The 16,640-nt window shown below is 33.7% G+C and overlaps 2 protein-coding genes across 3 annotated transcripts; one reads left to right on the forward strand and one right to left on the reverse strand.

Moving 5' to 3' along the window:
* Positions 1–72: 72 nt before the first annotated feature.
* On the reverse strand, positions 73–5,316 carry LOC146530526 (uncharacterized). The gene is made up of 5 exons (XM_085199923.1): positions 4,971–5,316; positions 4,502–4,643; positions 3,912–4,034; positions 3,163–3,423; positions 73–2,850 (listed from the first exon to the last, which is right to left on the reverse strand). Exons 1-5 carry the CDS (start codon positions 5,124–5,126, stop codon positions 1,742–1,744), a joined length of 1,791 nt encoding a protein of 596 aa, XP_085056049.1. The 5' UTR covers positions 5,127–5,316; the 3' UTR covers positions 73–1,741.
* Positions 5,317–10,117: 4,801 nt separating this feature from the next.
* LOC146530527 (zinc finger protein 711-like) lies at positions 10,118–16,620 on the forward strand. 2 transcript variants are annotated; one of them, XM_085199938.1, is made up of 5 exons: positions 10,118–10,400; positions 11,212–11,323; positions 12,853–12,981; positions 13,432–13,716; positions 15,279–16,620. In XM_085199938.1, exons 1-5 carry the CDS (start codon positions 10,245–10,247, stop codon positions 16,259–16,261), a joined length of 1,665 nt encoding a protein of 554 aa, XP_085056064.1. In that variant the 5' UTR covers positions 10,118–10,244; the 3' UTR covers positions 16,262–16,620. The 2 variants fall into 2 exon arrangements, with proteins under 2 accessions (XP_085056064.1, XP_085056065.1); XM_085199939.1 differs by lacking the exon at positions 10,118–10,400 and adding an exon at positions 10,435–10,695.
* Positions 16,621–16,640: the final 20 nt, after the last annotated feature.

Here is a 16,640-nt window from a genome sequence, read left to right on the forward strand (position 1 = left end):
ACAAGTGTATATTTAATTAGATTTATGTTTCTATTCTTTAGTTTTTAAGGAACTTGAGTAAATAAAAATATATTTATATATATTTACAAATGATTTTATTTAAAAAAAATCATAATTTAAAATAATCTTATACAATAATATGAATACATTAATTGTAAAATCAGTTATTTAACTAATTACAATACTAATTAATATTATAAATATAAAATAAATTTATCATAAGTCTCATTTTGTTCAATTGTGATGATTTGAGTATTTATTAAAGCATATATTTATGTCTTCTCGTTAATGAAAAAATATATAAATAGTGATGTACTTATTTACAGACCAATGTAAAAGAACTTTTTCATTTATACAAATAAGAAAAAATATCAATTTATTTTTTAATTTCAATATTTACGGCATTTCTAAAAATTATTTATTATATGCGTGATTATATGGCTAAAGTTAAAAGAAATCAATATATTGACAGTTGCGTCTTAATATATTTTTGAAAATGTTACGTATGTTAAGAAAAACATTATAGATTTTACCAAAATTGAGAAAGTACATAATATTAATACTAGAAATAGGCTTAAACTTAGTGCACCTGTGACTCGATTGCATCGAATCCGTAATTCTTTTATGGGACAATGTGTACGCTATTACAATAGGATGCCAGTAAACGTCAGAGAATTTTCTATACCACGATTTTAAAAATTGTAAAAAGACATTTGTGTTAAAAGTTATTACCAAATTAATGATTTTATAAACGATAACACGTCTTGGGAATGAAATGCTCGCTCCAGTCTGTTTCAAAGGTATCAGTGCCACAAATATTTAAATATGTATTTGTTTAAAAGTTTAAAAAAAATTTGTCCCGCTAAGTTTCTTGCGCCAGTTCTTCACATCTCTGAGGCACTAATTTTTGTGAACTGGTGGTAAATTATTTGACGTTCAAAAAATAAACCTCGTAACTCTTTATTTTGAATAAAAATATTTGAATTTGATATCTGTAGCAAAATTATCTGCTTTAATTCAACAACATAATATTACTATATTTATAAAAAAAAAAAAATATTATTATAAATTACAAATTTTGCAATCAATACATTTTAGAATTTAGTACAGCTATTTATTTTTTCTATTAAGTTAAACTTACACAAAAATACTGTTTATACAATCTCTTAGACAAATTGATTGTTAGGCTCCATTTCTTTAATTAAATAAAATTTTACAAATTAGAAATGTATATAATAGGTAAACTTAAGCTACAGTTTACAATAAATTGTAAATTGCTATTATTTCGACTTGATTTTCTAATGTTTTTCTTTCATATAATAATTAATAGATAATTGTTTTTGTTGACATTTTACATAAATTACTATATAATACAACACATTCACGATTGATCATTACAAGTATTTTTATATGAAGAGTGCTGAATATTTAAAAAATATATATATTGATTGATCACAACACAATGCTTGTCTGTAAATGAGACACTTGTGGGTCTGATCCTCATTCAATCACTCAAGTCAATTATTCTTTATTTTTAGCTATGCTAAAAGTGGGCCTCCTCTTCAGGCAATGTCGATAATAATCGATATGAATTGGAAATCAAAGAACAGAGTGTCTTAACACTAGGATGTGTGTACACACTACACAGTGTAAAGCTGCATTATATTAATCAATCTATTTAGAACTCTTCACATAACAACAAATCAAACTTAAATTCTCGAACCAACTATAAAAATAATAATTAAAAATAACACCCTTCAATATCACATTCTGGGTGATGACTTTTTATATGAGATTTTAAGCTGGGGTTTTGTATGAAGGCCTGTCCGCATATATGACACCTAAAACGCCTCTCATTTGTATGTGTACGTATATGATACTGCAACGACTTGAGCCGTGGATAGCTTTTGTCACAAAACTCACATCTAAAGTTCCGCTCACCAGTATGAGTTGCTATATGCTCTTTCAAACGGGACGGCAAATAAAATCTTTGGTCACAATACTCACATTGATGCTTTAAGACCTTTTGGTGATTTCTCCGTTGGTGTTCCGTTAATGTCTTCTGTCTATTATACACTTTATCACACAAATTGCACGGATAAGTCCGTTTCTGTCCGTGGGCTTCAGTCAAATGCTTGTTTTTTAATGCATATGACATGAAACATTCATCACATTGTGGGCAGCGTATTATAGCTTTCTTTTTATGAACTATATCCACATGCATGTCTTTGTAATGATTGGATTTGAACACCTTACCGCAAACTTCACAAGTGTGACGTTCGTCATCTTTATGACGTTTTAAATGAGCGTCCAAACGTGGTTTCTCTAGGAAACATACACCACATATGTCACATGTGAAATTACTGAAGTGCTCCACCATATGAGTGTTCAACGTATTGAAATCTTCGAATATATCGCTGCACATTAAACAAACTAAATCGTTCCACGTAAGTTTATATAACAACATTTTGTCGGGAGCTTCAAAATATATCTTTTTTTCATGCACTTGATCTATATGTTGCTTGAAGACTTCTAAATCATTGATTTTCATTGGGCAAAGTCGACAGTCGATCCTGGTTATATCAATTTTAGGCATTTTTCTATATCCCATTAATAATTGAAACGGTTTAGTGTCGTGGGTGACCGTATGCTCCCGCAAGTCTTCAGGTTTTGGGTAATAGTCCTTGCAGTAGAAACAATAGTAATTGTTTCTTCGATTCTTGAAGGGACATACATATGAATATTGTATTATTGTTAGCAGATTCTCTTCTGACATACAGTCTAGATCTCGATCGTATGTATTTTTCTTTTCCACTGGTGGTTTTTTTTGTGATAACTTTTTACTAGAACCTGGAAACGAAAAAAATATGCATACCAATTAAATATTTTTCGTAAATACTTATTTAGAAAATGTATAAAAAAGTGAACGTAGCGGGATATGAACCCGCACCACTTGGAAACCGTCTAAGCGCTTTGATCACTAAGCATACATAAATATTAAATAAATCAAATCATGTAATAATCAATTTGACTTTGTATCAATTCCAAAATTATAATTTTGTAATTGATAGGAGATGATACAAAATATCTCTTCAAACTCATCTCTTACTACAATAAAAATAAATTGTAAAAAACTAGTAAATTATGACACAAACAACTTACCTGATTTCTTCATTTTATTCACTTTATTCTTCAACAATTTTTTCTTAGGAGTACCATCCTTAACTTTAATTTTCTTCCCTTTTGTTTTCCTTTTAATGGGTTTGTCAGAGTCTGATGATGATTCGGAATAATCATCTTGATAATCATCATCATCAACATCATCAATGTCTACGTCCATGTGTAAATCTTGTTGTAATTCTTTATTTTCTTCCGTTTTCAGTTTGTCTTCTTCATTTTCTTCTTTTTTGGGCAGTTTCACATCTGTCAATGAATATAAATGTAATTGATTTATATTTGTGACCTAACATTAAAAAGCAATTTATATATTTATTTATTATTACTATTATATTATTTTTAACAATATCAATAAACATTATATATTTTTTTAAAAATATATGGACACTTAGGAAAATAAATTCATTTCTATGTTTATTATTTACATATATGTATAGATTAATTTTCATAAACAGTTGAATTCCACCACTCAACACATAGAGTCTCGAATTCCTCTTGTTTCTTGGCACTAGCTCCCGTCCTTCTAACTTGTTACATGTGGAATAAAGAGTGAAGTTGCAAAGAAATATATATATTTAACTATTAATTATTCCCTGTCTTTCTATTTGCTGGGTCATACAATGTGTGATCTTCAAATCTACAGTTAATAATGTAGAAGGTTTAATGAGGTCAAACACAAGTTTATTTTAGTGTAAAACAATAATAAATTATAGCTTTGATAACATTTGACATACCCTCAACTGCAGGTGGATAATTCAATGATATAATATCTTGATGGTCTTCATTTGAGGAGTTGTGTTCACTGCAATCATCCTTGGGTTCTGTTTTTAGTTCTATGTCAGTATCCTTCTTAGTTTCTGTAATATATTAACAATTTTTTTATATTCATAAAAAAAATAACAAAAAGAAGCCAGTTGTTTGTTTTTGAGAGAATTGAATTTGAGTTTTGAATTGAAATTGAAAGAATTTGAGAGATGTGGTCATACTTACGCAGATCTTAAATAAAGTGTATGGCAAGATGATATAATGTTAGTTATTCATTAATCGTCAGCCATTCTTTTTTTTGTGGATAGGTGTTTCATGCTGCATTTTTTACAGTTTTTGTAAAGTATTCAATAGCTACAATTATGTCTTTTTTTTTGTTTTTAGTTCAAAAGGATCCTCGAAAGTGGAATCAAAAAGTACACAATGTTTTGAATTTGTGTGGGAAGTGAAGAGTGAAATGTCTTAACACTAGGTTCTCTCTACCTACTCTGCTATATGCCAGATACAGTGTAAAGTTAAAACATAATAATAAAGCTACTAAAAATCTCTTAATACTTACCATCTTTATCCCCCAATTTTGCACTCAAAAACAACTCTTCACATTGTAACACTTGTTGTCTAAATGCACATGCTTCACGTAACCGAACTACACAAGTTGCACATACACCACTGTCCTTAACATCTTCATCTATGTGGGAAAGCTAGAAATATTAAATTATTAGTAATTTTAACTATTTTATTACAACAATAATAAATTTTAAAAAAGTGTATTAAAATCACTATTTTATAGTTTTAATGCAAGTAAAAATCTTAATATAAACCTGTAAAAACAGATTTTATTAATTATGTTTGTGGAAATTAAATGATCAATAAGACATTATATGTATTTTTTCTATATATTTATAATAAGACTAAAAGTGTTTTCTAAAATAACATTTTGAATAGAATAGTACCTTATTATCAAAAACAATTTAAAAAAATGAATATATTATGTAAATAAATGAAACTATCATCAATATATAACATACAAGAATACCAAAGCAGTCCATTATCATGTCCGCATAAACCTCTTTCTTTTCCATCCAAGTATATTCTGAAGTCATAATCCTGCATTTCTTTATAGCTCGACAGCATCTACACAGCGCTGGGTCTATAATAGCCCCGTTATTCTTAATTAAAGCCATTTTTGTATTTTAACACTATTTAATAATATTTTATGGCTAATATTTTTGAATTATATAATTTCATTATTTAAGAAATAAATGCTTTCGAATAATTTGTATTCATTTTTATTGTTTTTTGTATCGACAATTCGACAGCTTCTCAACCTAACAAGCCTAAACAAAATGTCAAAATCAACTTGATACGGAAAAAGAAAACAGTACAGCTTATAAAATGTTATAAGCGTTTAAAATGTTTTGTAATTTCGGTACCGTGAAAAAAATGGTTTTAGAGTCTGTCCGCTTTTAGGGAGTGAATGACGCGTCGTTCTTAAATAGGGGAACGAGCGAAGTGGACTTCACAAGATTCCTCGCACCGGAACCCCGCACCATATCGCGCTTGTCCTTGCCGCCTTCTTCCACGGTAGGTCCTTCCCCGTCAGAGTGGAGGGTGCAATTTGTCGCAGCCACCTGATCGCCGCCGCGGTACCACAAGGCAGCACACATCTCCTGTCCTGTACGCTTGGTACACAAATGACCTACCAACAGCGATTCGATATTGGCGCTCTACGCCGACGACATCGCCCTGCTCGCGAAAAATCTTAATCATGGTCATGCTACCGTCAAGCTCCAGCGAATACTTGACCTGCTTCCCGGTCGGCTGTCGGAGTGGAGGCTCACCCTCAGCGTGGCTAAGACCCAGGCGATTTCGTTTGTAAGCCGTTTCTGGACGAGCAGGTCCCTGGAAGCCCAAGGTCACCTACCTCGGCGTGACCAACGACAAAAGGTTGCAGATGTCCGGGCAGGTGAAGAAGGCCGCTGCTGCTGTGAAAGTGGCGCTATTTCATCTGCGTCCACTACTACGCAACGAATAAAGTTGGCCCTGTATAAAGCCAACGTGAAGCCACATCTACGCTACGCCACCCCGGCCTGCTACGCATTTGCAAGTACGCGCCAGCACAAGGCCCTGTTGGTGGTCAAAAACATCGCCCTCAGGCATGTTACCCAGGATACTTACTATGTAAGAAACGATACGCTTCAGCGAGACTTAAAAACAGAGAGCCTGTAGAATCATATCGGCCAACTAATACGTTCCGTCGCGCAGATATTTCGGATCACCTGCATTTGAAAACATCGCATGCGACCGACGGGTCAGAACCGCCTACCAAGGGATATCATAACCTCTCCCAATTCCGACTCCTGAGCTGCCTCCTCGGTCGCTGGTTGTCTAAGCTTGGCTTCTCGTGAAAAAGCCGTCTCATCCGGCTGGGCTGACCACCCAGGGGGCATTTTGGCTCATCCCAAATCTCGATTTTCCTTCCCTTTTGAACTCTGACCCACATCAGTATTCACCCGATTTCCCTCTTGGCTCCTTCATTTAAATACAAAAATATATTTTTTTTAAAGTGCCCTATCCATTTCCAGTGAAAAATACTTAATGTACAGACAAAATATTTTTACTGTTTTATTACTTATTATCTCTATATATCATAAATATGATATATATAATATATGATATCATAAATATGATATATAGAGATAATAAGTAACTATTTTTATATTTTACAAATGACAAAGAATAAAAATATATTTATGAAACTATTTGAAATAATACTTGTTATACTTAAAATATTTGCTAAAAGTATTATAATATTGGAACGTAGGCTTGTTTCAAACCTAAGAATAGTTTTTTATACACCCTCTTCTCATTTCTATTCTAACAGTCTCGCTTCTATTTCATATTTTTGATGAATATTCATGAATTTTAATTGTATTTGTGCTTACCAATATATAAAAGTTATTTATGATTAATCAAAGACCAAGGACAGCCATTAAACATAATCCAACGTTTTTAATATACAAAAAGGAATAAAATAGTTGAATGAGGAATGGTAATAGGTATGAAATAATGCTTCAAAGTTCGTTACAGTAAAGTTTTTACGTATACAAATACACTAGTTTTTGTTTCATTAAAAATAACCAAGTAGTTATGATTTTACAGGCATTTGAAGTTTGCAAAAATTTCAAATGCCGCTAAAAGTCCCGCGGCCGGCGGTGACGTCACAGGTCTGGCAGAACTCACTAGTCGCCAACGGTGATAGGAGATCTCGCCTATTACTTTGTTTGTTTGTTACTCGCTTGTGTTTAGTGTTAATACAATTAATTAAAATGGATGAAGGATTCGAAAAAGGTCAATCGGATAACTTACCTGTAATAGATGGATTTATGGTTGCCGATTATTTATCGGAAAATAGTGATTTCGTCGCCGCAGAAATGCGAGGAGTAAAAATGCGAAGATAAGTTTTGTTGTCTAACTAGTAATATTATGTCAATTTGGGGTATGGATAATAACTATCTTACGTTACTTTTTTTAAAATTATTTATTTAAAACTGCAATGTAACCTGACCTAACTAGTTTCATATTGTAGGTAACGCTATTTGCGTTAAAAGTATCAAACTTTTTATTCAAGTTCAAAGTAGTAAGATTGTTTTATAAGTGAAAATAATATAATAATAATATAACTAAATTTATGCAGTAAGTTGAGCATGCACATTAATATTTTTATATATGTATATCTGAATAATATTTTTATTGTGATTATTGAAGATCGGCAAGAGAGAGTTATGGTCATGATGCGTACTATTGCGTACGTATAAGTTAAAAGAGTAGGTTATGTATGTATTGCCAAACGTAGATTACAGCAGAACACCGTGCACGTATTAAACTATATTATTGCAGCTTGGAATGCAATGAAAAGAAGCAATAAGTTTATACGTAATCTGCGAAGATTGTGCCGCCAGCAGAGATGATTGTAAACATACCATGGCATTTATAATGGGCCACATCGTCGAAGCGACGAGTCTTCAACAACTGCGACCAAGTCTTCTTTTTCTTGGCATTAATCCCGGCGTATGTTGCCAGGGTCTGCCTGCCTGCTTAACCTACTCCACTTTACACGATCTGCAACGTCCTGAGTGGTTCGATTATTGGCACTCATGTCCTGCATCACGACATCCAAACACCGCATTCTTGGGCGTTCGGAGGTCTAGCTCCAGGGAAAGGACAGACATAGCAAGGAATTTGCATCCGACATAGTTCCTACGCCGGCGCCCAACGTTGCTATACCATCTTAGGCCACGCTCTTGGAGCTTATCCGCTACGTCATGGACCCCAAGACTACCTCGAATACGTCAGACCGCAGCATCTTCATTTCCGTGACGTGAAGCTCCTCAGCGTGCCGAGATAGTGCTGGCCAACATTCGCTGCCGTATAATAAAACCAGTCAGATGATGCCCTTATATATCAGCCCGTTGAGCTTGGGTGGTATTCTGCGGTCGCAGACCATACCAATAACCTCCCACCATTTGGCCCAGGCAGCGCTTATCCAGCCATGGACATCGTGATCGATGCTCTGGAGGCATCGATCTCATGCATAACGGATCCAAGGTACTTGAAACTTTTCCAACTTAACGGCTGGCTCAGGACCTATAAGGACAGTGCTCGAGTCCGGGCTCCCTCAGGCTATGTATTCGGTGTTCGACACATTTTGTTTAAGACCGCCGTTCTCAAGCGCACCCTTCCAGAGGTTCACTTTACGCTCCAGCATTAGTTGCTTCTCTTCAATGAGTATAATGTCATCGGCATACATCATCAGCCATGGAGGCTGGTCCTGGATGTGAGCCGTGACAGTACAGTACAATAAATAAGAACGAACAAAAGCCGAGCCTTGGTGAACCCCCTACTGTGATCTAAAGGGTTTGGTGTCGCCAACAGCAGTCCTAACCATCGCGAATCGCAAAGCGGGATCGTGGTACATATCTCTGATAATCTCAAAATAGGCCTCAGGGATCCCTTTGGATCGCAATGCCCTCCAAATACATTGACGAGGCACGAAGTTAAAGGCCTTCTGCAAATCTAAAAAGGCCGCAAATCTAATGCAGAGCTCTCCTCTTTTTTCCTGTATGCCTCCATCAAAGTTCTGAGTAGTCTCTCCATTAAAATACTGATTAAGCTTGTGGTAACGCCCAAGCCAAGCCAAGTGTTGTTGGAAAAAATTCAAGCTTTCTAGTATCGATACTACAATAAAAATAATCAAAGCTAAAGATTTTGGTACAACACGCCATGAAACCGAGCAGGATAGAACTGTTTTTTTGATAAAGTAGTAAGTATGAAGTTTTGAACTTCAATATCTTAAAATACAATGCTTTTTTTTTTTTTTCGAACATGTGGATAATGCTGTTAGCCCTATTGGCTTTTACAGCGACACCGGTTGGGTAGGGAAGAGGGTACTCTGTCCCTGAAGAAATGCAAGCACTAAGTGGCTGCCTGTGAGGAAGTCGACGACTGTAAGGGCGCCCCCTGCGGGACTCGAACCTCGGCTTGCGGCCGTCGAGCGGACTGGGACTACAATACAATGCTCGCTATTACATTATGTATGTGAAAGAAAAAAAAATTATAGCTATATATTATTTATTAAACGAAACTAAATTTGTGGTGGAACGCCAGCTAAAGAAGAGCGCGAACTGCGAGTGAACGAAGACGAACTGAGCGAGCGAGTTTTGCAAGACCTGTGACGTCACGCGAGTCGGTTACGGCCCGACGGAATCTCGCGTCGCGCGCTTACTTTAAAGGACAATATCTCAAAAACTAATAGACGTATCAAAATAATTCTTTCACAAGTATTTTTTGTTTTTAAAAGACAATACGATGAGCTAGAATTTAAAATTAGTGATTATTCTCCATTACTAGGACGAATATCAATGTAGATAAGAAAGCTTGAAAGCTGATTGCCTGATCCCCGATTTGTGTCTATTAACCTCGCAAATTTAATTCACTCCAGTTATATCGGTATCATAGAATACCGTATGTTATAAAATTAACTATTTTTGTAAGTAAGATTTTTTTTATTATGATAAAAAAGAATACTATAGTTTTTAAATAAAATATAGATTGCATAATAGAATTCTGAAATTTTAAAATTTAACACTTGTAATATCGATTATTTATACAACAACAACCATAATTAAGTACATCACTATCAATATGTCAAAAGTGAATTTGCAAAAGGCTAGTTTCCACGCCGTTATTCCTTTAAAAATAGGTTTTAAACCTACTAGGTTTGTTTGTAAATAAAGTTTAAAATGAACGAGGACAATAATATAATGATTTCTGAATATTTGTGCAGATGTAAATGTTGTTTAAATTATATAGAATTGAAAAGCTTGTGGGAAGTATACGAGGGTGATGGCGGTGACGAAATATACGGAAATATGGTTGTTGAGTGTTTTGCTTTACCGGTATGTTGTTTATTAATTTATTATACAGCTTTACGCTTTGTATCGCATAGCAAGATAGGAAGAGGAAGCTTAACTAACTTGTGTTAAGACACTCCATTATACGTTATACATAGATTTATTATTTAAATAAAACGTTGTCTTAGATAAGTAAATAAAATTTACTTTACCTAAAATAGTCTGCTAAAAAGTTGTATAATTAAATTCAAATTTGTTATGATGTGTGTGTAATTCACTGTGATGACTCCATATAACCTTATATATACTTTGAGCGTTCTCTATCGCATTTATCACATTGGTGAGTTTTCTGAAGAATTGTTTGACCTGTTACCTGCCGCTGAATTTTCTAACCGCACAGTACGTCACAAACTTAAATATCATCCACACCATTTGGATACGTGGCACTCCACTACTGTGCGGTTTCGTAGAATTTTCCTTCCACGCGCCACCGAACTGTGGAATGGCCTATCCGCGGCAGTGTTTCCAGGTCGGTACAATATGGGTACCTTCGAAAAGCGCGTCTATCTCCACTTCTAAGACCGGCATCGCACCTGTAGCTCCTCTGGTGTTGCACGGGGTCGTGGGCGGCGAGGTGACCCAAACGCTTGTTTGCCATGTCCTTTTTCCATAAAAAAAAATACTCTATATTTTATTTTTCATTAAGTGTAAAACAGTGACAAAAAGAATTTAATTCCTCTTAAGAGTCATAAGGATATTGCCATTGGATATATTCATAGAATAAGTTTTATTATAAGATTTTAATGATTAGATTAGAATTTTCTGTAAATTATAAAAAAATATATATATTTTTCAGTGGGTACCATCTGATGAGCCAGAACATATTTGTGAGATGTGTATATTGAAATTAAGAGAAGCACTTGATTTTAAAAGAAACATATTGGCTATTGAAGATATTCTATTAAATGGTATGATGAGCTTCAAATTTAAAGGAATTATATTCATTGTAAAGGACCGGTCAAGTGCGAGTTGGGCTGCTCACCCACAGAGGGTTGTGCTTGCGGGATCTCATACATCCCTTGAACTAGTGGCTTTAATACCAAATTTCCCCTCCTTTTAGGGCTATTATTTTTTAGGATTTAACTACAAATGTATGGTTACACTATAATATACTATACTATACCTGTAGACACTAGCTGCCAATAATCATTCATAATTCTAGGTTATTTCCTACTATACTAATAAAAAATTTAACAGCAAATGTATAATTTTCAGATTTTTTCCTGAACAAGTACTACTTTTAGATGCTGGCTGCCTAATTTGATAATTCTAGGTTAACCAGAAGTACCCTATTAATTTTGATTCGGCCATATCTTTTTTCTAAGTAAATACAGAAGTAGGTTTCTTATCAGAAAATAATGGGGCCGTACATCTGAGTATATGGTTTGAATTTCAACCCGATATCTTGAAGCATTCATGGGATAAAGAGTCTTGACAGACAGGCACATGGACGGACAGACAGACGGACAATAGAATGATCTTATAAAGGTTCTTTTTTTCTTTAAAAAGTACAGAACCCTAAAAATTATATTTGCAATATTTTTTTATACAATGTAAGAGCTTGAAAGGTAGTTTAACTGAGACTAATTTTAAATAACAAAGACAGTTAGTTACACACTTACAAAAACAGTATATGATCATATGATGGCAGACCAGCATCTGACTGAAAAAGCAAAGTTTGTCAAAGATACCTACTTAGTGTGTGGTGTTGTGTCCAATACTCAACAATGAGTCAAAGACACTGACAAGTCTAAATTTTACCATAACAGTTACTGCATTTAATGCATCTACCCAATACTGCCAAATAATAGTCATTAGGAGTTAGGATTCGGGTCAATGTTACAATGTTGTAAAATTTCACCGCTTTTTTTTAACTTTGCGATCCTTCACCCAGTCGCTGCTGCGTCATATGTACATTTACGGGTGATATGGGTGACACTGGCGAAGTGATTTTGTGCTCTAACATTTCTGGCACGCTCGGAGCGCTATAATAAAACGAACAGGACAGTGATATGGAGTGTTTTTTAAATTATTTGTTTGCTATTTTATTTATTTTCTATAGAAAACAATTGAGTTTATAGCAAAATCGCGAGAACTACAAAGCCGAAGTACGAATGTCGACACTGGCAAGACGCAGTATGACGTCACGCGCTTACCCAAATTCAGCCGCGGAGGCTGTACTTTAATGTTTAATATCTCAGTCATTTTTGAATATAGGAAAAAAAAACAGATTTTTTTTCGCGAAGTATCTACTTTTAATAAATGCTGATAGCAAAACAATGTTGGGACTACTTGTGAATGAAAAAATCTTATAACCACTTTTGAAAAATATAACATTTTCATTTGTCTGTTTATGCATGGAAATATTACAGTTAAGGAAAATTTATTGAGAACCATAGGTCCTAGCAAGTTATAATTTTTTGGGATTTTTTTATAGGAATCGATATAAAAGAAGAAATAGACACTGAGTCGGATATAACATCATCAACAACACTAGTAAAATATGTTCCAATTAAAGAGGAATATGAGCATGTTGAATATTTGGATTTTGAAGAAATACCTGAAGGTAATATTACATTACTGGGTTATTTTTCTTAGCTTCGCACATTATGAGACGCTAAGCAGGGCAGGGCAGCGTTAGAGACCTAGTGTCAGTAAATATCTCTTTCCTGAGTTTGAGATATTGCTTTGAAAGTAATGGTACCTACTGAACGCCGTTCACTGTCTTTTCGAAGCTGATAAATGAAAATAATTCATTCAGGAAATATTAAATTAACATTTAATATGTTTGCAATTAGACTCAGTCACAATGAGCCTTGGTAGCAAATAGATAAATAATATGTTGATATATCTTTTGTACTTTTGTTTGAGAATGAAAGATACTGGGTGTATTAAGACTTTCATCACATTCAACCTCAATCGTGATGATGTTCTTGGGTTTATTATGTTACAAAAAAAAATATTTAAATTACGTCCCATTTATCTCATCTTAATAAACGAAAATTTATATTTACAGAACAACCTCAACTAAAAATTATAACAGAATTGGCTAATATAAGTTCAGGTCCCTCAACACCAGGGGCCTCGAGTTCAGGGCCTCCCAGCCCTTTACGAAAATGGCCTAAAAAGAAAAAAAAACATGAATTAACTAAATTCTATAAACAATATACTAAAGAAGACTTAGCAGAAGCGATAAGAGTGGTGAGAAACGGTGAAATGAGTTGCACATACGCGGCTAACAAGTATGGCGTACCGAAGAAAACTTTGACGGTTAAAGTTAACTCGCTTAGTGATGCCGATGGTAAGCTGTCGATAAAATAAAATAATTAAAATAGTAACAGGTATTCTGTTTTTAGTAGTGACCGACCGAAGTACTTGTTAGACGTTACTCTGCTAACTATTGTAGTTCACGAGTTATAAAAGTCTGTTTATGAATTTCAAATGATAAAAATAAAATTATTTATAACAAATGCATGTAAATTTGTGTGGAAAAATTTTCAAAGTTGAGTATCCACGTCCCAAAAATACTTTAAATTTGATTTTTTTTTGTAATTGACAAAACCATTTTTTTTATATTATAGTCTCTATAGTATCGGAGGTGATAGGGATAAGAGCATGGTATAATTCTTGTCTTTTTAAGTTTTTTAACAAAAGTTATTTCAAATTCAGATATTAATTTGAGAGCCTAGATTTATAGCCGAGCCTAGCCGAGATTAATATTTATTATTTAAATTAAAATTTTATGTTATTATATTACCGTTATAAGACGATAACGACGAAATATAAATATTCGAACGTAGTTAGACTCAAATCTGCGTCAATTGCAGACCATCTAAATGTTTTCACCAATAAGACTTACGTTATACGTTCCTATCAAGATTTCTAAACCTACAACATTAAAATTTTAATTATAATATTTCAAAAATAGATGGAACAGACAAGAATTTTATTAAATTGAGATTTACTATGTCATATTGAGGCCAGTCGTGGCGCAGTCACAAGGTGTGACTGTAAAATCGACTGGTTGTGAGTTCGATCCCCATTTGAATATTAATAAATATTTATTAAAATGTATGTTTTCATTTCTTCGCTCTGGTATTGAGGCAAAGCGCGGCGTTGAGTTCCGCTACTAAATACGCAATGCCCCCAGAATTCGGCGGAAAATCTGGAACGGAGTGTCTTAACACTAGGTTCCCTCTGCCTACCCTACACCTGCTGTGTGCGGGATACAACGTGAAGATGATTCCATTTTACTACGTAATATCTTAGAATGAATAGTTGAAGTATCACTTATTTTGTATCAAATGAAAGAGGACAAAAGGTATTTAACATATTTATTTGGTTTAAGTTATCCTATGTAAAATGTAAAGGAATAAAATTGTGGAACAGTCATTTTGGCATGATAGCTTGAAGCCAATTTCGTAAAATACTAATGTGAATGAATGTTGAATCCTAGAAAATTGACAGATTTACCAGATTGGCAATAAGCATTTGTTTGACACAAATACTTTTAGCTATTTATTAATTGAAAAAAGAAAACAAAAGGACCAATACACATTGAAAAATATTCTTATTTTATATTATCCTTTATTATATTTTGTATAGCTTATATGTATATATGACAGTTTCATTTTGTCCTTAATTATATTGTACATTAAAAAGTATCGGCTTCGGCCGAACCTAAACTCAAAGCCGAAGGTTCGGTTTCGGCTGAAAACCTTGTTTCGGTCGGACACTAGTTTTTAGTATTTTTTGGTGTTTTCGTGCTTATCTTTATTATTTATTTGAATAAATTATTTTGTTTCTAATTTTCATTAATGTTTTATAAAATGTAAATCATTTTTAATATTGTTTGTTTTTCAGGCGACGACTCAACCAATAAGCATTACAAATTAATAGAAGAAATCAAAGTCCTCCTAACACACACAACAGCCGTGCCGTTCAAAACCAAAACGACAAGATATTATTGTTTCTACTGTTCTACTGAAGGCCCCTGCTTTGAAGACACTGACGAACTTAGAGAACACACTAGAACCAAACACGAACACGAATGGACTAAAATAGAATTATATATGAGGCCCCAATGGCTCAATGAAGTTATAAAAATGGATGTCCAAGATATACATTGTAAAATATGTCTAACAATGTTGCCAGATTGGAATAATTTGTTTGTTCATTTGGCAGAAATACATTATTTGGAGTTTGATATGGCGTATACTAAAATCATACCTTACGGTCTAAGTGCTAATTTAAAATGCTTTTTGTGTGGGCAGGGTTTTCATAATTTCGGACATTTAGACAGTCATATGAATAATCATTATAGTAATTACATTTGTTATGAATGTGGCGACACCTTTCTTTCAGCAAGTCGATTGGACAAACACTTGAGTGTACACAAAATTGGTAATTATCCTTGTGAATATTGTGATAAAGTGTTCAAATTAGAAAAATATCGCTCAAAACATGTAAGTTTAGTGCATATACAAGAAAACACAGTCAAATGTTTGTACTGTCCGGACAAATTCCTAGGTATTTTCCAAAGGCATATACATGTGACAGAGAAACATAAAGATAAAGTTAAATACATGACTTGTGAATATTGTGGAAACAGTTATACATGGAAGCCATATTTTTTAGCGCATATGAAAAGAAGGCATGGTTCTGAGAAGAAATATAAGTGTAAATATTGTGAGAAGTGTTTCTTAATGAAGTATGAATTGAAGAACCACATGGTGAGGCATACGGGAGAGAAGAATTTTGTGTGTGGCTTATGTGGGCTAGGGTTTACTAGGATGGTTAGCTTGAAAAAGCATTGCCAGACTCATGAAGAAGAAATTATTGATTGATGTAGATATATTTAAAGGAGAGTATTATATATATATAAAAAAGTGTATTGTAGCACTATGCCAGTGTGGAGCCCATGCAATGGAGGTGAATACAATTCAAGTTCCAATCGAGCAATGATTAGGTTGAAATATTATCAATTTCCTAACATATAAGGAAAGCGCGGCGTTAGGTACTTTCACTCATCATGCAATGTCTTGCAATTGAAAGGATAAAAGAGTGTTTAGTTCTACCTTGCACATGCGCTAGATAAGCAGAACCAAGGATACTTCATGTTAATTTTTTTATACTTTAATATTTTAGACTTTCTTAAAGAAAGAATTGTAAATAAATGTAAAAAAAATATAGATATTACTATAAATACTACTGTTTAATTTCTGC

Source organism: Heliconius melpomene, chromosome 17, assembly GCF_056956725.1.
Source record: "Heliconius melpomene rosina isolate 202511_hmr_F chromosome 17, ASM5695672v1, whole genome shotgun sequence".
Lineage (NCBI taxonomy): Eukaryota > Metazoa > Arthropoda > Insecta > Lepidoptera > Nymphalidae > Heliconius > Heliconius melpomene.

Coding starts and splice junctions, on each gene's coding strand:
- LOC146530526 (XM_085199923.1), bottom strand. CDS start 5,126: ATGGCTTTAATTAAGAATAACGGGGCTATTATAGACCCAGCGCTGTGT. Junction 4,644..4,970: donor TGGACTGCTTTGGTATTCTT/GTATGTTATATA, acceptor TAATATTTCTAG/CTTTCCCACATAGATGAAGA. Junction 2,851..3,162: donor GAATAAAATGAAGAAATCAG/GTAAGTTGTTTG, acceptor TTTCGTTTCCAG/GTTCTAGTAAAAAGTTATCA.
- LOC146530527 (XM_085199938.1), top strand. CDS start 10,245: ATGAACGAGGACAATAATATAATGATTTCTGAATATTTGTGCAGATGT. Junction 11,324..12,852: donor TGAAGATATTCTATTAAATG/GTATGATGAGCT, acceptor ATTTTTTTATAG/GAATCGATATAAAAGAAGAA. Junction 13,717..15,278: donor CTCGCTTAGTGATGCCGATG/GTAAGCTGTCGA, acceptor TTTGTTTTTCAG/GCGACGACTCAACCAATAAG.